Source organism: Sphaeramia orbicularis, chromosome 9 (genome assembly GCF_902148855.1).
Source record: "Sphaeramia orbicularis chromosome 9, fSphaOr1.1, whole genome shotgun sequence".
NCBI classification, from domain to species: domain Eukaryota; kingdom Metazoa; phylum Chordata; class Actinopteri; order Kurtiformes; family Apogonidae; genus Sphaeramia; species Sphaeramia orbicularis.
This window is the reverse complement of record NC_043965.1, coordinates 28,525,502-28,539,242: the sequence shown is the minus strand read 5'-3', so window position 1 is coordinate 28,539,242 and position 13,741 is coordinate 28,525,502. Positions and strand designations below refer to the sequence as shown.

General features: G+C 36.5%; 1 protein-coding gene across 2 annotated transcripts in view; it reads right to left on the bottom strand.

The window, feature by feature from the left end:
* Positions 1–13,741, bottom strand: part of rasa1a (RAS p21 protein activator (GTPase activating protein) 1a) — a 32,720-nt gene that overhangs the window by 11,207 nt on the left and 7,772 nt on the right. For both annotated transcript variants that reach the window (XM_030143087.1, XM_030143088.1), the window contains exons 2-13: positions 8,016–8,168; positions 4,731–4,866; positions 4,029–4,099; positions 2,808–2,925; positions 2,519–2,550; positions 1,935–1,987; positions 1,647–1,797; positions 1,481–1,559; positions 1,071–1,194; positions 817–973; positions 592–679; positions 306–386 (exon numbers count right to left, since the gene is read on the bottom strand). In XM_030143087.1, the coding sequence (XP_029998947.1) occupies positions 306–386; positions 592–679; positions 817–973; positions 1,071–1,194; positions 1,481–1,559; positions 1,647–1,797; positions 1,935–1,987; positions 2,519–2,550; positions 2,808–2,925; positions 4,029–4,099; positions 4,731–4,866; positions 8,016–8,168 (1,243 nt within the window). The remainder of the gene's footprint in view (positions 1–305; positions 387–591; positions 680–816; positions 974–1,070; positions 1,195–1,480; positions 1,560–1,646; positions 1,798–1,934; positions 1,988–2,518; positions 2,551–2,807; positions 2,926–4,028; positions 4,100–4,730; positions 4,867–8,015; positions 8,169–13,741) is intronic.

Below are 13,741 nucleotides of genomic sequence, written 5' to 3'. Positions count from 1 at the left end.
GCTGCCTTCACTGCAGATGCTTCTGCATTCATTGTTTCTTAACCAGCCATGCGAAATAACCCCTGGCTGAAGCTGTGAAGTAATCAGCCGATGCCAGTTATCTCAAAACAGCATTTAAACCCAACTGTTCCAGCTGTTGCACAGCTCAACCTAAATTATTTAGCTATTTGTTATAATCTACTGCTAAATCCTTTTGATTTTACAATCGCTAACTGTTGGTTGATTTAAACTGAAACAATAACATTTTTTTATTAAACTGGCAAACTCTAAATCTCTATGATCACACAGGCCAATGGTGTATGTACCTGTCTGAGTCTCTTGTTGGAGGTGGGCTGAGTGGTTTTCCTTAGGTTACTGCAGAAAGTCTGAAGGCATTTCATCCAGTCCTGTCAAAGCAGACCAGGGTCAGAACATTTACAAGGCATTATGTCCAGTTCAACAAAGACACTACAAGCTCTTGGTGCTATTTATGTTTTTTATAGGAAAAAAAAAATACACTGATTACTGCTGATTCACATGCAAACATCCTGATGTCCAGTTTTTCATTTATTAGTTTCATAACAACACTGAAGCAAATGACTCATTCATTACCTGTGCCTGTTCTGGAGCCTCCCCAGCGAAATAGAATATGTATTGTTCCTCACTAAAGTGCTGAACAACAATCTGGAAACAGTTTGGCCTAAAAAAGCAACATTGGAACGACTGTGTTATTATGTACAGGGCAGGCTGATCATTAAAGACAGAATTAATGAGATTTTCTTTCACCAGCTGCTTTGATGATTCATCTTTCAGTGCCGAGAGACAGCACTTCCTCACCTGCCAAACAGACTGTCATGGACACCATACACGGAACACACACTGAGGTCAATCAGCCCTTTGGGTTTGGTGGCTCTTTTCTCACTCTCAAAGTAGATGAGCTGGGCATCGTTTCCCTCCAGGATGAAGTAAAGGTTCTTCCATCTTTTGCCTTTACCTGAAGGTGAACGGAACCATAGAGAGATGATTGTAATGGTATGTACTGAGTATTATAGCCTGGAACAAATACTACAAAACACATCCATCAAATGTACCTTTATTGAACAGGAGGTAGCCTTTCTTGACAATGTTTTTGTAGAAAGCATCTTTTGTTTTCCGTCTGATAGTGTTATAAATTTCTCTTCCATCCACTGTGTCTGTAAGCACTTGTTCCTGGTGCTAGGGTAAATACACAAACAAAATCAGGACTTAAACAACCACAGCGGCAAAAACAATTCAATTCAAAGGGCTCATCATGCAATATTTCATAACTATGCCATCAAAAAACAAGAAAGGAAGACAGCAAATGTTTTCACTTGGTATTTGTTTCCGATTTGCACAAACTAATCCCAGCTGATAACATGTAAAATACTCTGCATGTCAGTACGGGACCGGTTTTCAATTAGTGTTATCAAACTTCCCCAAACTGCATCTTCAAAAAAAGCCTGCATACACTTGTACATACCTGCACTGACACTGGTTCCTTGAGGTTGTAGCCCTCAACAATCTGCTCTTTCTTGTAATGGTCAATAATATCATCAACACTGCATGGAGGTAAAACAAAATTAATTGTATCATTAAGACACAAAATGACAACTACTGCATATGGACAGGCACATGGACAAACATACCTGTTGTAGTACCTCCCCCCCATCATGTACTGATTGTTGGGGGTGGGAGAGATCTTAAACCTTTGGATGTTTTCATTGGTGCGAAAAAAGAGGGAGTAGTCCCCAGGTGTGTTGTCTGATGGCCGGACTAGAAAACTGCACACCTGTCCCACTGTGGGGAAAAAAAAAAGAAAAAAGAGTGCATGTTCAGCAGTTTATTTTGATAAATAGACTATGGTTCACTACTTAATTCTGAAAAGCGCAAAGTGTGATACTGTCTGTCTAATGAAAGGCAATGAAGAACAGTACCTGTCATCAGCAGGTTGTAGGCCTCTTGCTTGGTGATCTTTCCGTGATACCAGCTGTCCAGGAAAACAACAAGAGCAATAAAAGCAAAGAGAATTACTTCAGGAAAAAAAAAAAAAAACACAGATGTTCAGTAATACGAACTGAGAGAAAAAAAGTGTTTCTCAGTGCAGAAATATTTAATAATTGACCTGTGCTGGTAAAATTAAATGTGGCGTCTGTGCATATAAATGTACAATGGGAACTGGAGAAAGATGCAGGTGAGGAGATTATAATGCGTCACGCTGTCCTGCCATGCTGTAATGCTGCTCTACTTGCTAAACCAAATGATAAACATCATTTACAACTAAGGGACAAAGCAAACTAGGTTGTGTTCATGGTAATAAACAAAGAGGCCAAGCTAACAGAGACAAATGATCCTGTATGAGATACTCTGTAAAGAAATACAAAGTAAGCAGCAACTTTTCCAAAATAAGGGTGAGCTACTGCAGCACAGTTGCAACACATTACCTCAGCTCACAGCTGCATCCTGGTTTCACTTTTTCTACTAATCAGATATTTTTCATTATTACTGCAAAGCCACTTACACTTTTCCCTCATGTGGATCTTCCTCCCGCCCCTGTATAAAAAAAGACACAGAAATTTGTCAAGAAGCCAAAACTAATGGACCACGTCACAGCCCTGACAGCAGTGCTGCATGTATTTTTAAGTGTTATCTTTATACCATCTCCTGAAAAGCATTTACAAAGACAAAGTACTCTAATAGGTTACCTAACAATGTTATTTCGCCAACACTCTGTACTCACCAACACGTATTTTCTGTGTGTTCATTATTAATTTTGTTTTGCTGTATACACATCTTTCAAATCGACTCACCACTTCCTCCACTAGATCCTCCACAATGAGGCCCTGCTCCTCTGTGCGAACATTGGTCACCCACATCCAGCCATCATCCAGTTCATTGTGAACAATAAACATGTCCCCTTTCAGGAAGCTGAAGATACATAAGGAGGAGGGAAACCGGTTACACACCATTATTTTGATTTTTCATGTGAAGTAAATAATATAAGTCCATGATTTTACATCCTCTAAGTAAAGAAACTGGAAGTATATGTATATGTGCACCATCATTCCATTATCATTTTGACTATGGTAATGTTCTGAATTTGACAGACGTACACAGCTTATTCCATTTGGAAAATCTGAAAGGTGCATTTTCTGATTAAGACATTAGGCATATACCGATACTATTCCAGTTTTACGACAGTTCTTTGGACATGTATACAGCACAGTTGGAAAATGTATTTGCATGTTTTACTGCAGGTTGCAACACATGACCCATGTTCTGGGTAAAAATAAAGATCCTCTTTGGAAGAGATGGATAGCTCCAAAGAAAACTTCACATTTCTGGGTGGAATGATCTATCTATAGATTTTTGGAAATGAGCAAATCTTGTACAGCTAACCTTTTAAACTCATTTTTGAAGGAAATAAAGAGGGGAGTGATGTTCACACAGTATAATCAGTGTGGCTACCAATGAAAACTAAAAAAATATTTTGATGGGGTTTGGGGTATGCACATCTGCCTGAAAAAAGAATGTTACTGGAATATTTTGTTGGGAATAGTGTCTTTTTCAGAATAAGGGGGAAAAAAAACAAAGATTTTGTGCGAATAACATGTATAAGATATAGTGTAAAACCAATGCTTTGCCAGCAGGGGGCTCTTATGTCTCATACAAGACTTGATAAAAACATCTGGCATTTATCTGGTGACTTAAACCTGAAGCTCACTGGCAAACTCAGGGTTAACTTCAGCTTTTATCACTCAGCGATGAATAGTGTGAACAATAAAACCACATACTGAAGCTTACTGATGGTATGTCTTTTCATTAACAAGTGAAATAACATGCTTTCCATGATGGCATGATGGGAAGAGAAGAAACTAAATAGTCTAGCTTTTGGTAGCAACAGAACCAAACACTGGGTTTATGCATATCAGAGACTGTAACTGGCAGGTTACAGATATTACAACATAGTATAATATTTGTGAGACTATTAATAAACAGCTAGATATGAAAATAAAACAAATGACATTTACCTGATTTCATCAGTATCTGGCACTTTGGTGTATGGAAGGATGGCCCTGACTCTCCTCCTGTCTTCTACAGGCTGTGAAAACATGCAATACAAATCTTATCCAAAGTCTTGACCTTGCAAATCCACACACATTTTAAACCCCAATTACGCTACAAAATGAGCTATTCTACTACAACTCCCACTGGGAGATTTCACACTGAGCTAAAAGGGGTTAGTATTAGCCTGAGCTTTGCCTTTAGGCAGTATTCAAAACTGTTTAAGGCAAAACAGAAAGGGAGAAGAAGATGTGAACAATACTACACTATGCATTCAGCTGAGTGGAGTAAAGCAGCCAAGGTTACCTTTAAGTTATCTCTTAATAAAATTCACTGTTAATTGGCAGTTTTTACAAGCAAGTATCTCTGTTGTAAAGCAGGATAAATTTCCTATACAAGACAGACTGCAAATAGATGGTCTGCTGTTTTGTGCTGAATTAAATATACACTATTAAAATCAAAAAGAGGATGTTTAGGGATGTTCTTTTGAAACACAAAAATTGTTTAACCTTAATCAGTTACAGCTGAAATCTGCTCCCCTTAGCCTACAGAGGGAGGCACAAGACTAACAGAGCATAATGCCATTTCAACCAGGGAAACTGTTCATTTATATTTAACATTCTGGGTAATTTTACTCTCTCTATCACCACCCACAGCGTCAGTCTCACCTCTGGGGGTGCCACCGGCGACTGCAGTTTTTCTCCTTTTAGGAGGCAAGACACATAGCTGTAGTAACCAATCAGGTCTGACAGAGATGAGAACCGCCGGCCTCCAATGTAATAGTCCCCACACATGGCGATTATCCTGTAGAGAACAGACAACAATGATAGAAGACAGCATGATTATTTTTAAATAAAGCCTAAGTGCTGTACAATTAAATGTTCTCCTCTCATTCATTTGGTAAAACAAGAAATCTGAACTGTTAACACTGGTGTTTATCCATGTTATTGTACTGTAGATGAAACATGGATCATATGTTCAAACTAGTGGACCACAAAAAAGGAAAATGGATTAAAGACACTGAGAATAGGAGATGTACAGTTCCCTGCTGAGCCCAATAATTATGTTGATTATATGCCCAATTTGTTTCTCGGTTTAAACCTGAAAATCACCACAATGAATGATTACAGCAGTTTGATAAAAGCACCAGTCGTACTAAACCACATCCCATTGTGGGTCTGCTAATCCTAATTCTCTCTGCATCTGCTGAGAGGATCTCTGATTGAGGATTTAATAAATGTCTCATTTTCTGTATTCACAATCTAAGGACACCAGCGTTTCAAGGTGTAGGTGTCAGACAATTAACCTTAGCTTCATAATTCCCTTACAGCAGTGTTCCTCCCTTTCAGCGACAATGACATCATGGGTTGACATTAAATCAGTGTAATTCAAGGAGATGATGTCATTGTTACTTAAATGCAACAGGAGTATGTTCTTGGAAACTGTTTGCAGTTAGTGCACAGGTCACAATGTGTATGAGCATAAGTACAATTGTATGATATCTGCTTCTGGGTACCACCACAATGTTTTAAGCTGCTGACATCAGACTTCTGCATTTGTCTCCCATTTGTACAGCTCTCTGCCTCTCACACACACACACACACACACACACACACACATATTAATCTAAAAAGCACCAGTGTATTTTACAGGAAGGTTAGCAAATGTATACTATTTATAACTGCCAAAACTACGAGAGAAGTGTCAGGTTAACTTGGTTATAACGAGGGCATTTGTGTGACATGTTCACTGCTGTGAAGTAGGAGTTCAGATCTTTTTCCAGTGTCTTTACAGCAGAAACAACAAAAAACAGATGATGACCTCAGACATACAGAGGAAAAAGAGACAGAGAGAGGACTGTCAGCAGCAACACAGCAGGTTCCCACAGTTCTATATATTTTGTTAAAGAACACCTAAATATACATGCTACAGGCCCTGTTGTGTTTGTTAGTAACTTGTTACTTCACACTGTGCACATTTCAAACCATTTTTAGATCCATGTTACTGGTCATATTTTCATTTAACTTTCTTTGTTTTTCATTTAACTTTCTACTATAATTTCACAACTCTCTCTCTCTCTCTCTCTCTCTCTCTATATATATATATATATATATATATATGTGTATATATATACATATATATATATATATATATATATATATATATATATATATATATATATATATATGTGTGTGTATATATATATATATATATATATATATATATATATGTGTGTGTATATATATATATATATATATATATATATATATATATATATATATATATACATACATATACATATACATATGCTATTTTGCTTACACTGAAACATTTTGTTTAATTTGCATGATGTTGTTTACCTGCACACTACTTCCTGCCAAGTTACCGAAGCACTATGTTTCACATACTGCAAGGTCTGTGCAGTATTTATTTATGGGTTATATCATCATTTTTCATGTAATTCAACCTTTTGTTTTGATTAGGAGGCTAGGGTTATGCAGCACCAAAAATATATTATTGATATAATTCTTTGTCCATAACACCCAGTCCAACAGAAACACTGCAATTGAGATATTTTGGTTTACATTTGGATTTGCAGTCCATGTACACCACATGCAGTACATTACTTTCAACCTATGTAACTCAGTGTTTACCACATCTTTGTGACATTTTCTTTAACAGGCACAGCAAAGAGACACGAGGAAGCTGCTACAGTGATACTTGCGAACAAGCATTAGCTGTTGTTGTTTATTCACTTTGGCCCTGTGCACTGAATATTCACCAGCTCATTAGTAGTGATGTAGCTAATGCTTCACAAATACATCTCAAAAGCTTTGTTTGGTTACTCTTCCTAATGTGTCGGTATCAGTGTTAAAACTCACTAACTTTAACAGCATACACAGTTTTTAATAACAGCACATCATCTGACCCTGATCTGAAAAATATATAGGCTACATTTACGGTTAGCATATATTCGACTGTAATGCATGTGTGTTGTTGCATAGTTAGCCCAGTGAGCTGCTTTCTGTCTTCTTCAGGTCCACCCACATGTAGCAGATAATTTAACCTAAGTGTATAAATTGGTATATATGTACATATCTATATCTATATCTATATCTATCTATCTATCTATCTATCTATCTATCTATATATATATATATATATACACATATATATATATATATATATATATATACACATATATATATATATACACATATATATATATATATATATATATATATATACACATATATATATATATATATATATATACACATATATATATATATACACACACACATATATATATATATATATATATATATATATATATATATATATATATATATATATATATATATATATATACATACACCATATATAAATGATATAAATACATATTTAAAAGTTCAGCTTTGCACTATCTCTATGTGACTGGGACACACAGCAGTCTGCAGTGAGTTTGGAAACCACAGGAAATCACTTTCAAACCTGAACAGTGACTTGTGTATATATATGCTCTTCTCAGAGGTTGCCCTCTCACTTCATTATCTGTGGCTTCCTGCCCTTTCAGGCAGGTGGTAAATAAGTCCTGCAGTTCCCCTTACCTTTCCTGTAAATTCATGTTCTGTTTGATAAAAGTTTTCCAACTCAATAATGATTTACGAGCAATATAGGCACTGACGAAACTTAAGCAATTATTGGCTATTAGTTAAAAATTGTGAGAGGCTAGTTTATGTTGCCATAGCTGACAAAAACATTGATAGTTTTTACCTGAAAACCAATTTGAGAGGTCATGAATCCATTTAAAGGAACATGGAAACTATAAATACCACACTGTGATACCTTTCTCTAAAAGCCATGAATGTGCATACTTCAAATAAAGCTTTGTAAATTAAATGAGTTTGATGACAACAGTATTTTTACGTGTTGCATGTGCACTGTCTTACCTGAAGTGATTGACCACATTGGTCATGCTGAGGAAAGACAGGACAAATGAACCGGGCCGGCGGTCACTCTCCCTGATGAGGTAGCTGCCAGGGGTCCGGGCCTGGCGGAGCCGCTCCTCCGCAATGGTTCGGTCTAGCTTGCCATGGTACCACCTGAAACAGGCAAACAAGAAGGGAAACAATTAAGAAGGAGAAAAAAGGGTCTGGGTATTAAACCTCTGTGCTGAGGGTACATGTGTCTAAATGTGCATAAGTACCTACAAAAACTTGGGTTACCAAGAAAAAAAATCCCTCTAAGGCAGAGAACTACACATTTCTGCCATGTATGTCTGATAGCATGACATATCCCCCATTTACATGGAACTAGTATTATCTATGGACATCTGGTAATTTGTAATAACTGCAGAGGTCATCGGTGATATTTATCCCATGTAAATTTGCCATGTTGATAACTTATTAAGTAAAAATTCCACCACAAATTGCCTACACCATTTCAGCAAATAAATAATGTCATAATCTTAGCTGTGTGTGAACTGACACCTCTGGAATTTGTAGCATGCATTTATTCAGTCTATTTCCTGGTCAAGGCTGGATCATGAAGATAAACAGGGTGAAGATAAAGGGTTTTGGGTGGAATTTCAAGGGGCTCATGTCACAATGTAGGATGTATATTCCTTCCGAGAGCAAACTTAAATACTTCAGGAAAGCGACATGTCAAAAGATGACGAGATAGATGCCATACATTACAGTGTCCAACAAGAAAAGCACTTGGACAGCGCAGACCTCTGCCAAGACAGATCTGCCCCTCCGCCGACCACCACCAAAATGTAATAATTTCTTCCTTGTGCCAGTATCAACATTTCCTGAAAATTTCATGAAAATCCATCCATAACTTTTTGAGTTATCTTGCTAACTAACAAACACACAAACAAATATGCACGCAAACACACAAAGCAAAGTGATCACAATATCTCCTGGCGGAGGTAATAAGGAACATTTTTCTATCTTGTAACTGTTATCTGTAGGGGGTGAACCTGCCCTTGACAGAATAGGGACATAATGTCAGTAAATTTGAGAAAAAAAAAACAGACTTTAATTATCCCATAAAAATGCATCACATTAAACACAGGTAAAGGCGGTCTACAGGTTATGCTCGTTCTTCACAACTAAGGCTTACCATGACAGAAATATGTTATATGTATCAAGGGACCTTCTTCTTGTATCTAATGAAAGCAAGGATAGAAGTTTAAGGTAATTACACCAATATTTAAGAGCAATTTAAATGGTTCCAATTACAGGAATGGAATACATTATTCACAATTATGCATTCATCTGTGTATAATCACCTGAAAATATTAGATCCCAATCTCAGAATGAGTCATTTATATTTATATGGAGTGAAAAAAATCCCATTCATAATTTTCTTCTGCTGTTTTAGTTTATAGCAGGTGGCAGCCAGCCTTAAGGTGCATGGCCATCCCCTTGCCCAGAATTAACAAACCACATGATTGCTCTAACATAGCATTTTGGTGTTTTAGCAGCAAACGAAGGAGGAGTTATCAGTTTGATTTCAATCTGCAATTTCATCACCAGTAGACACCACTTATTACACTTCGGTCAACTCAAAGCCTTGACAGAATTTGTAATGAAATTATATTTATTAAAAATAAACTTCAATAAAAACAGAATTAGAAAAACAGTGACTAATATGCTCTCCTGGGACTAAAACCTGGCAACAGGAGCAGGTCATAAATTCTGTAACAAATGGAGAGGGAAGGTGCCTTCTAAGCTTTAAAACCAGATGCTTTTATTTTTCTGTTACTGTCTCTTACGTGGGCCTGCTTTTTGCATTACAGTGGTCTTGGGAACAACAGTGGTTAAAATTTCAGCAGGTGAGGCTGAACTTGACAGGGACTTACCAGCTAGAGTAAAAAATTAACACGCTTTTCCAAATTTAGGCCACTGGTGCCTCATAGAATGGAGGGCAGTGACTGGAAAAACATCCAGCAGTGAGAAGATGAATGAGGTGATGCAGGAGTTCTTTGCACAGCAGACCTAAAGATCTCCCTTCTGGTTTAGAGGAGTCTCTGCTTCCAAAGAAAATATGATGAAGTCTGCTATCATGGAGAAAGCTCGAGTGGGCTTGTTGGAGGGCGGCTAAAGAAAGGGAGGGAGAAGCTTAAGGGCCTGTGAGGTGACTTTTAGGGGACTTTGATTGATTGAAGAGGAGGAAAGAGATTGGAGAGTGTGGACAGAGGAAGCTACAGGGAATTGAGTGTAAGAGAAAATCCATGAGGGGAAAATCAAAAAACAACAAAAACGAACAAATCTAGTTTATTAAAGTTAAAGGGACATTAATGGAGCGTGAATATGAGAGTAAAAGTACATATCTATAACCACTGCATCAGCTGTACTATTATGATTTTTTCTTCTTTTTTTTTTTTTACAGTTGGATCAAAAGGCACAAATATTAACATATGCCATTGCCAATACAGGGTTTCTGCAGGTATCAGCAAATCTAATTTAATGCTTTTTAATGCCCTTTTAGTTGCCACTTTAAACAAATTTAATTCCCATGTCTAACTGCAGATACAGTTTTATATATACGTAGTTTTATATACATATGTATATGACGGTTTATTGTTGACAGGCTTTGACCAGGTTCTGAATAGTTCCTCCTCCAATCACTTCTGCTGAAACTTGCATTTTCCCATTTTTCCGACATTTGCTAATATTCCCTCCGCTCATTTGCCACAGCACATTGCATTCCAAGCATCCGGTGTTAATAACTTCCTACATCGGCCGTAAACAATAGCCAATTAAAGAGTTCTGCCTGTCAATCATCACACTATACTTCCGATCAAAATTATTAAATGTTTATATAATCACAATAAATCGTGAATAACAATGCTTTTTTCCCCCATCAAATATATTAACTTTTTAAATGCCTCTAGACATCAAATTTAATGCTTTTTAATGGCATTTAAGGCCGTAATTTTCACAACATCTATTCAATGACTTTTAATGCTGTTTAATGACCCACAGAAACCCTGTGATAAGTAAAAAAAAAAAAAAAAAGCAAGTTACATGTCACTCAAAGCATAATTTCTGTTAATTAATCCACGCAATACTGAAAGGCACAAGGCAGGTGGCACAACAGGGTGAAGATTTTTAAATTCATTAATTCTTATTCTATTATATACATGTGCTAATGTTTTTGACTATTTATGCTGATGTTGTCTTTTGTATGTACATTATAGAGCACTTGTTAATGTTGTCAGTGTTGCCAAGTCTTTCTAACAGATAAGTGACAAAGATGGATTTATTTGGCCATATGTACTGTAGCCTATATAGATACAGAAAATTTAACTAACATCTCAGTGGAAACAAAGGTGCACAGATATATCAGCCAATATTGGCCTTGATGACATAAATGAGAGGCCATTGATGGCATAGGCCATTGTTTTACTGCTACATTTATGGTTGTTTCATACATTTGTGTTAATAAATTTGTGCTTATTCAAAGACAGTACTGTATCATGAGGGCCTAAGACTTCTAAAAAAGTTCAGTAATTTTTCTTTAGTCCTTATATAAATAACAAGAGAAAGACTAACCCCTTGGCTACTGGCTATTAGTCAAATATTTATTTTAAAGTTTGCTACCACCCTAGAATTTCACAACCAGTGCACCCCTACAAATCGCACCATTGTGAAGCTCAGCAACAGGTGAGTTCTCCAGTTGCCTGTTAAACGTAATTATATGTCACCTACCATTACATTATTTCCTATGTCTAAAATGTACAGTACATAATGTATTTATATACACACTTAAACACTGGCTGGTACACAAAACTAAACATAAGCAGTCATGTTTCTCAGATTCAATGAAAATACATTTATATTCCACAACAATAAGTAGATTTTACAGTGGGTTACATGGTGGAGGAAGCTACTCATCTGAATTTAAGATTTGGTTTCATATTTGTAAAACATTCAATATTTTGCTGTTTGTTCAACAAGTATTGTGTTAAATTTAACATTCAACAGACAGCCCAGGTATCCTGGAATTTATATTTTTGGGGGCAAAAAATTCTGAATAATCTGTTTATAGTGCATTACCTGAACCCCTTTTTACAGAGTTGGATAAAAAAATAAGATTCCAGCTGAAATCTTTCTCTTTACCCTTAAGTGACAGTCCTTTCTCTGATATGACAGTGTACCTGAGGACAAGATGTGATGGGGTGAACCAGGCAGAAAGACTGTTTGGATAAACAGACTAGGAGCATAAGGCTTGACAGTGCTGATAGGAAACTGTGCTACTATCAGCCAGCGGAATGCCTTGTCATGTCAGGACATGAACAGAGTGCAGCACAGTGATGTAATGTTCTCTCCTCTTATGACTCTCAAGATATGAAATTCATCTCTACCCGTGGCTTCCCCAAGGTCATCAAAAATACAACAACTAATATAAATGCATAGATATCAAGTGCGCACAGATATTTTTGCAACTGTGTAAAGCTTACAACTGTACTTTCACACTGAAAAAGTAACACCTGACTTTATGCCAAGTTAAAAGCTCCAGTGTGGTGGGTGAGCAGTAGGAGGCAACCACAGTGCCATTCTCCAAAAGCCAATATCATATTTCATTCACACGTTATTCTCACAGGCACAAAAAGCAGCCGCTGTAACTGAGTATAAAAGTGGACATGCTCCACATAAGAGTTTTGCCAATTAAATATTAAGTATACAACCAATGCCTACTGTTGAAAGTCCTGCATGACAAAGCATGTACCTTAAGCTCTTTGACTTTATTTGCATGCAACCCTTCAACCTTAACACCAGGATGTCACCCAAAGTGACACTTATGAGAAAAAATTAAGTAGGATCTCCATAAACTAAAAGGAACACTTAATCTGAACAACCACAGTGATAACTGTCAATTAGTGAAAAATATATAAAGTAAATGAAGTGACTGCATAAATATTCACCCCTACATTCACTCAAACTTTGCCAGTTTGCACTGGGTTTGACTCAGCTGTGCAGTAACAGTTGATTAGGAGACACAGTTCAGTACATTTTTGGTACAGTAATGTTTTTAAACCTAATATTGGAGGATAAAATAAAAATCAAAAGTGCGTAAATGAATATGAGTCTTAGTATTAACAACTGAATGCAAGAAATGGCCTATTATCTCTCTAGTATCTTATCGTGAATATTTTTAATTTAGCCACTAAAGCCAATAGTGCAATTTCAGCTTTAAAGATTGCTGCCTTTTGTGATCGAGGACGTAATGATCTTTCAATAAAATTAATTCTAATATTTAATATTACTGGTAGAATGTAATTCATCAGTGTCGATAACGGCTAATCCCATTTGTAATACTGATGGACAATGAATACTGAACTCCTAAAAATGGTCACATGGAGCTCATCATTGCCTCACAAAAGATATCAGAAAATATAGAGTTGGTCTTGACTTGTATTTATGCATTTTACTCGTGTGCTTTTGTGCTTTGCTGCGGTAAACCTGGAATTTCCCCTTGTGGGACTAATAAAGGCATATCTTATCTTATCTTATCTTATTTCCTTATAGTTGGAATGTCCAAGTAATATGTGGATGCAGAAAGAGTTTTGACCAGAATTGTCATATATTGGCTGCCTGTAAAAATCCATAATAAAATTAAAGTACTTCTCTTCACATACAAAATCCTTGAAGCTTCAGAGTTT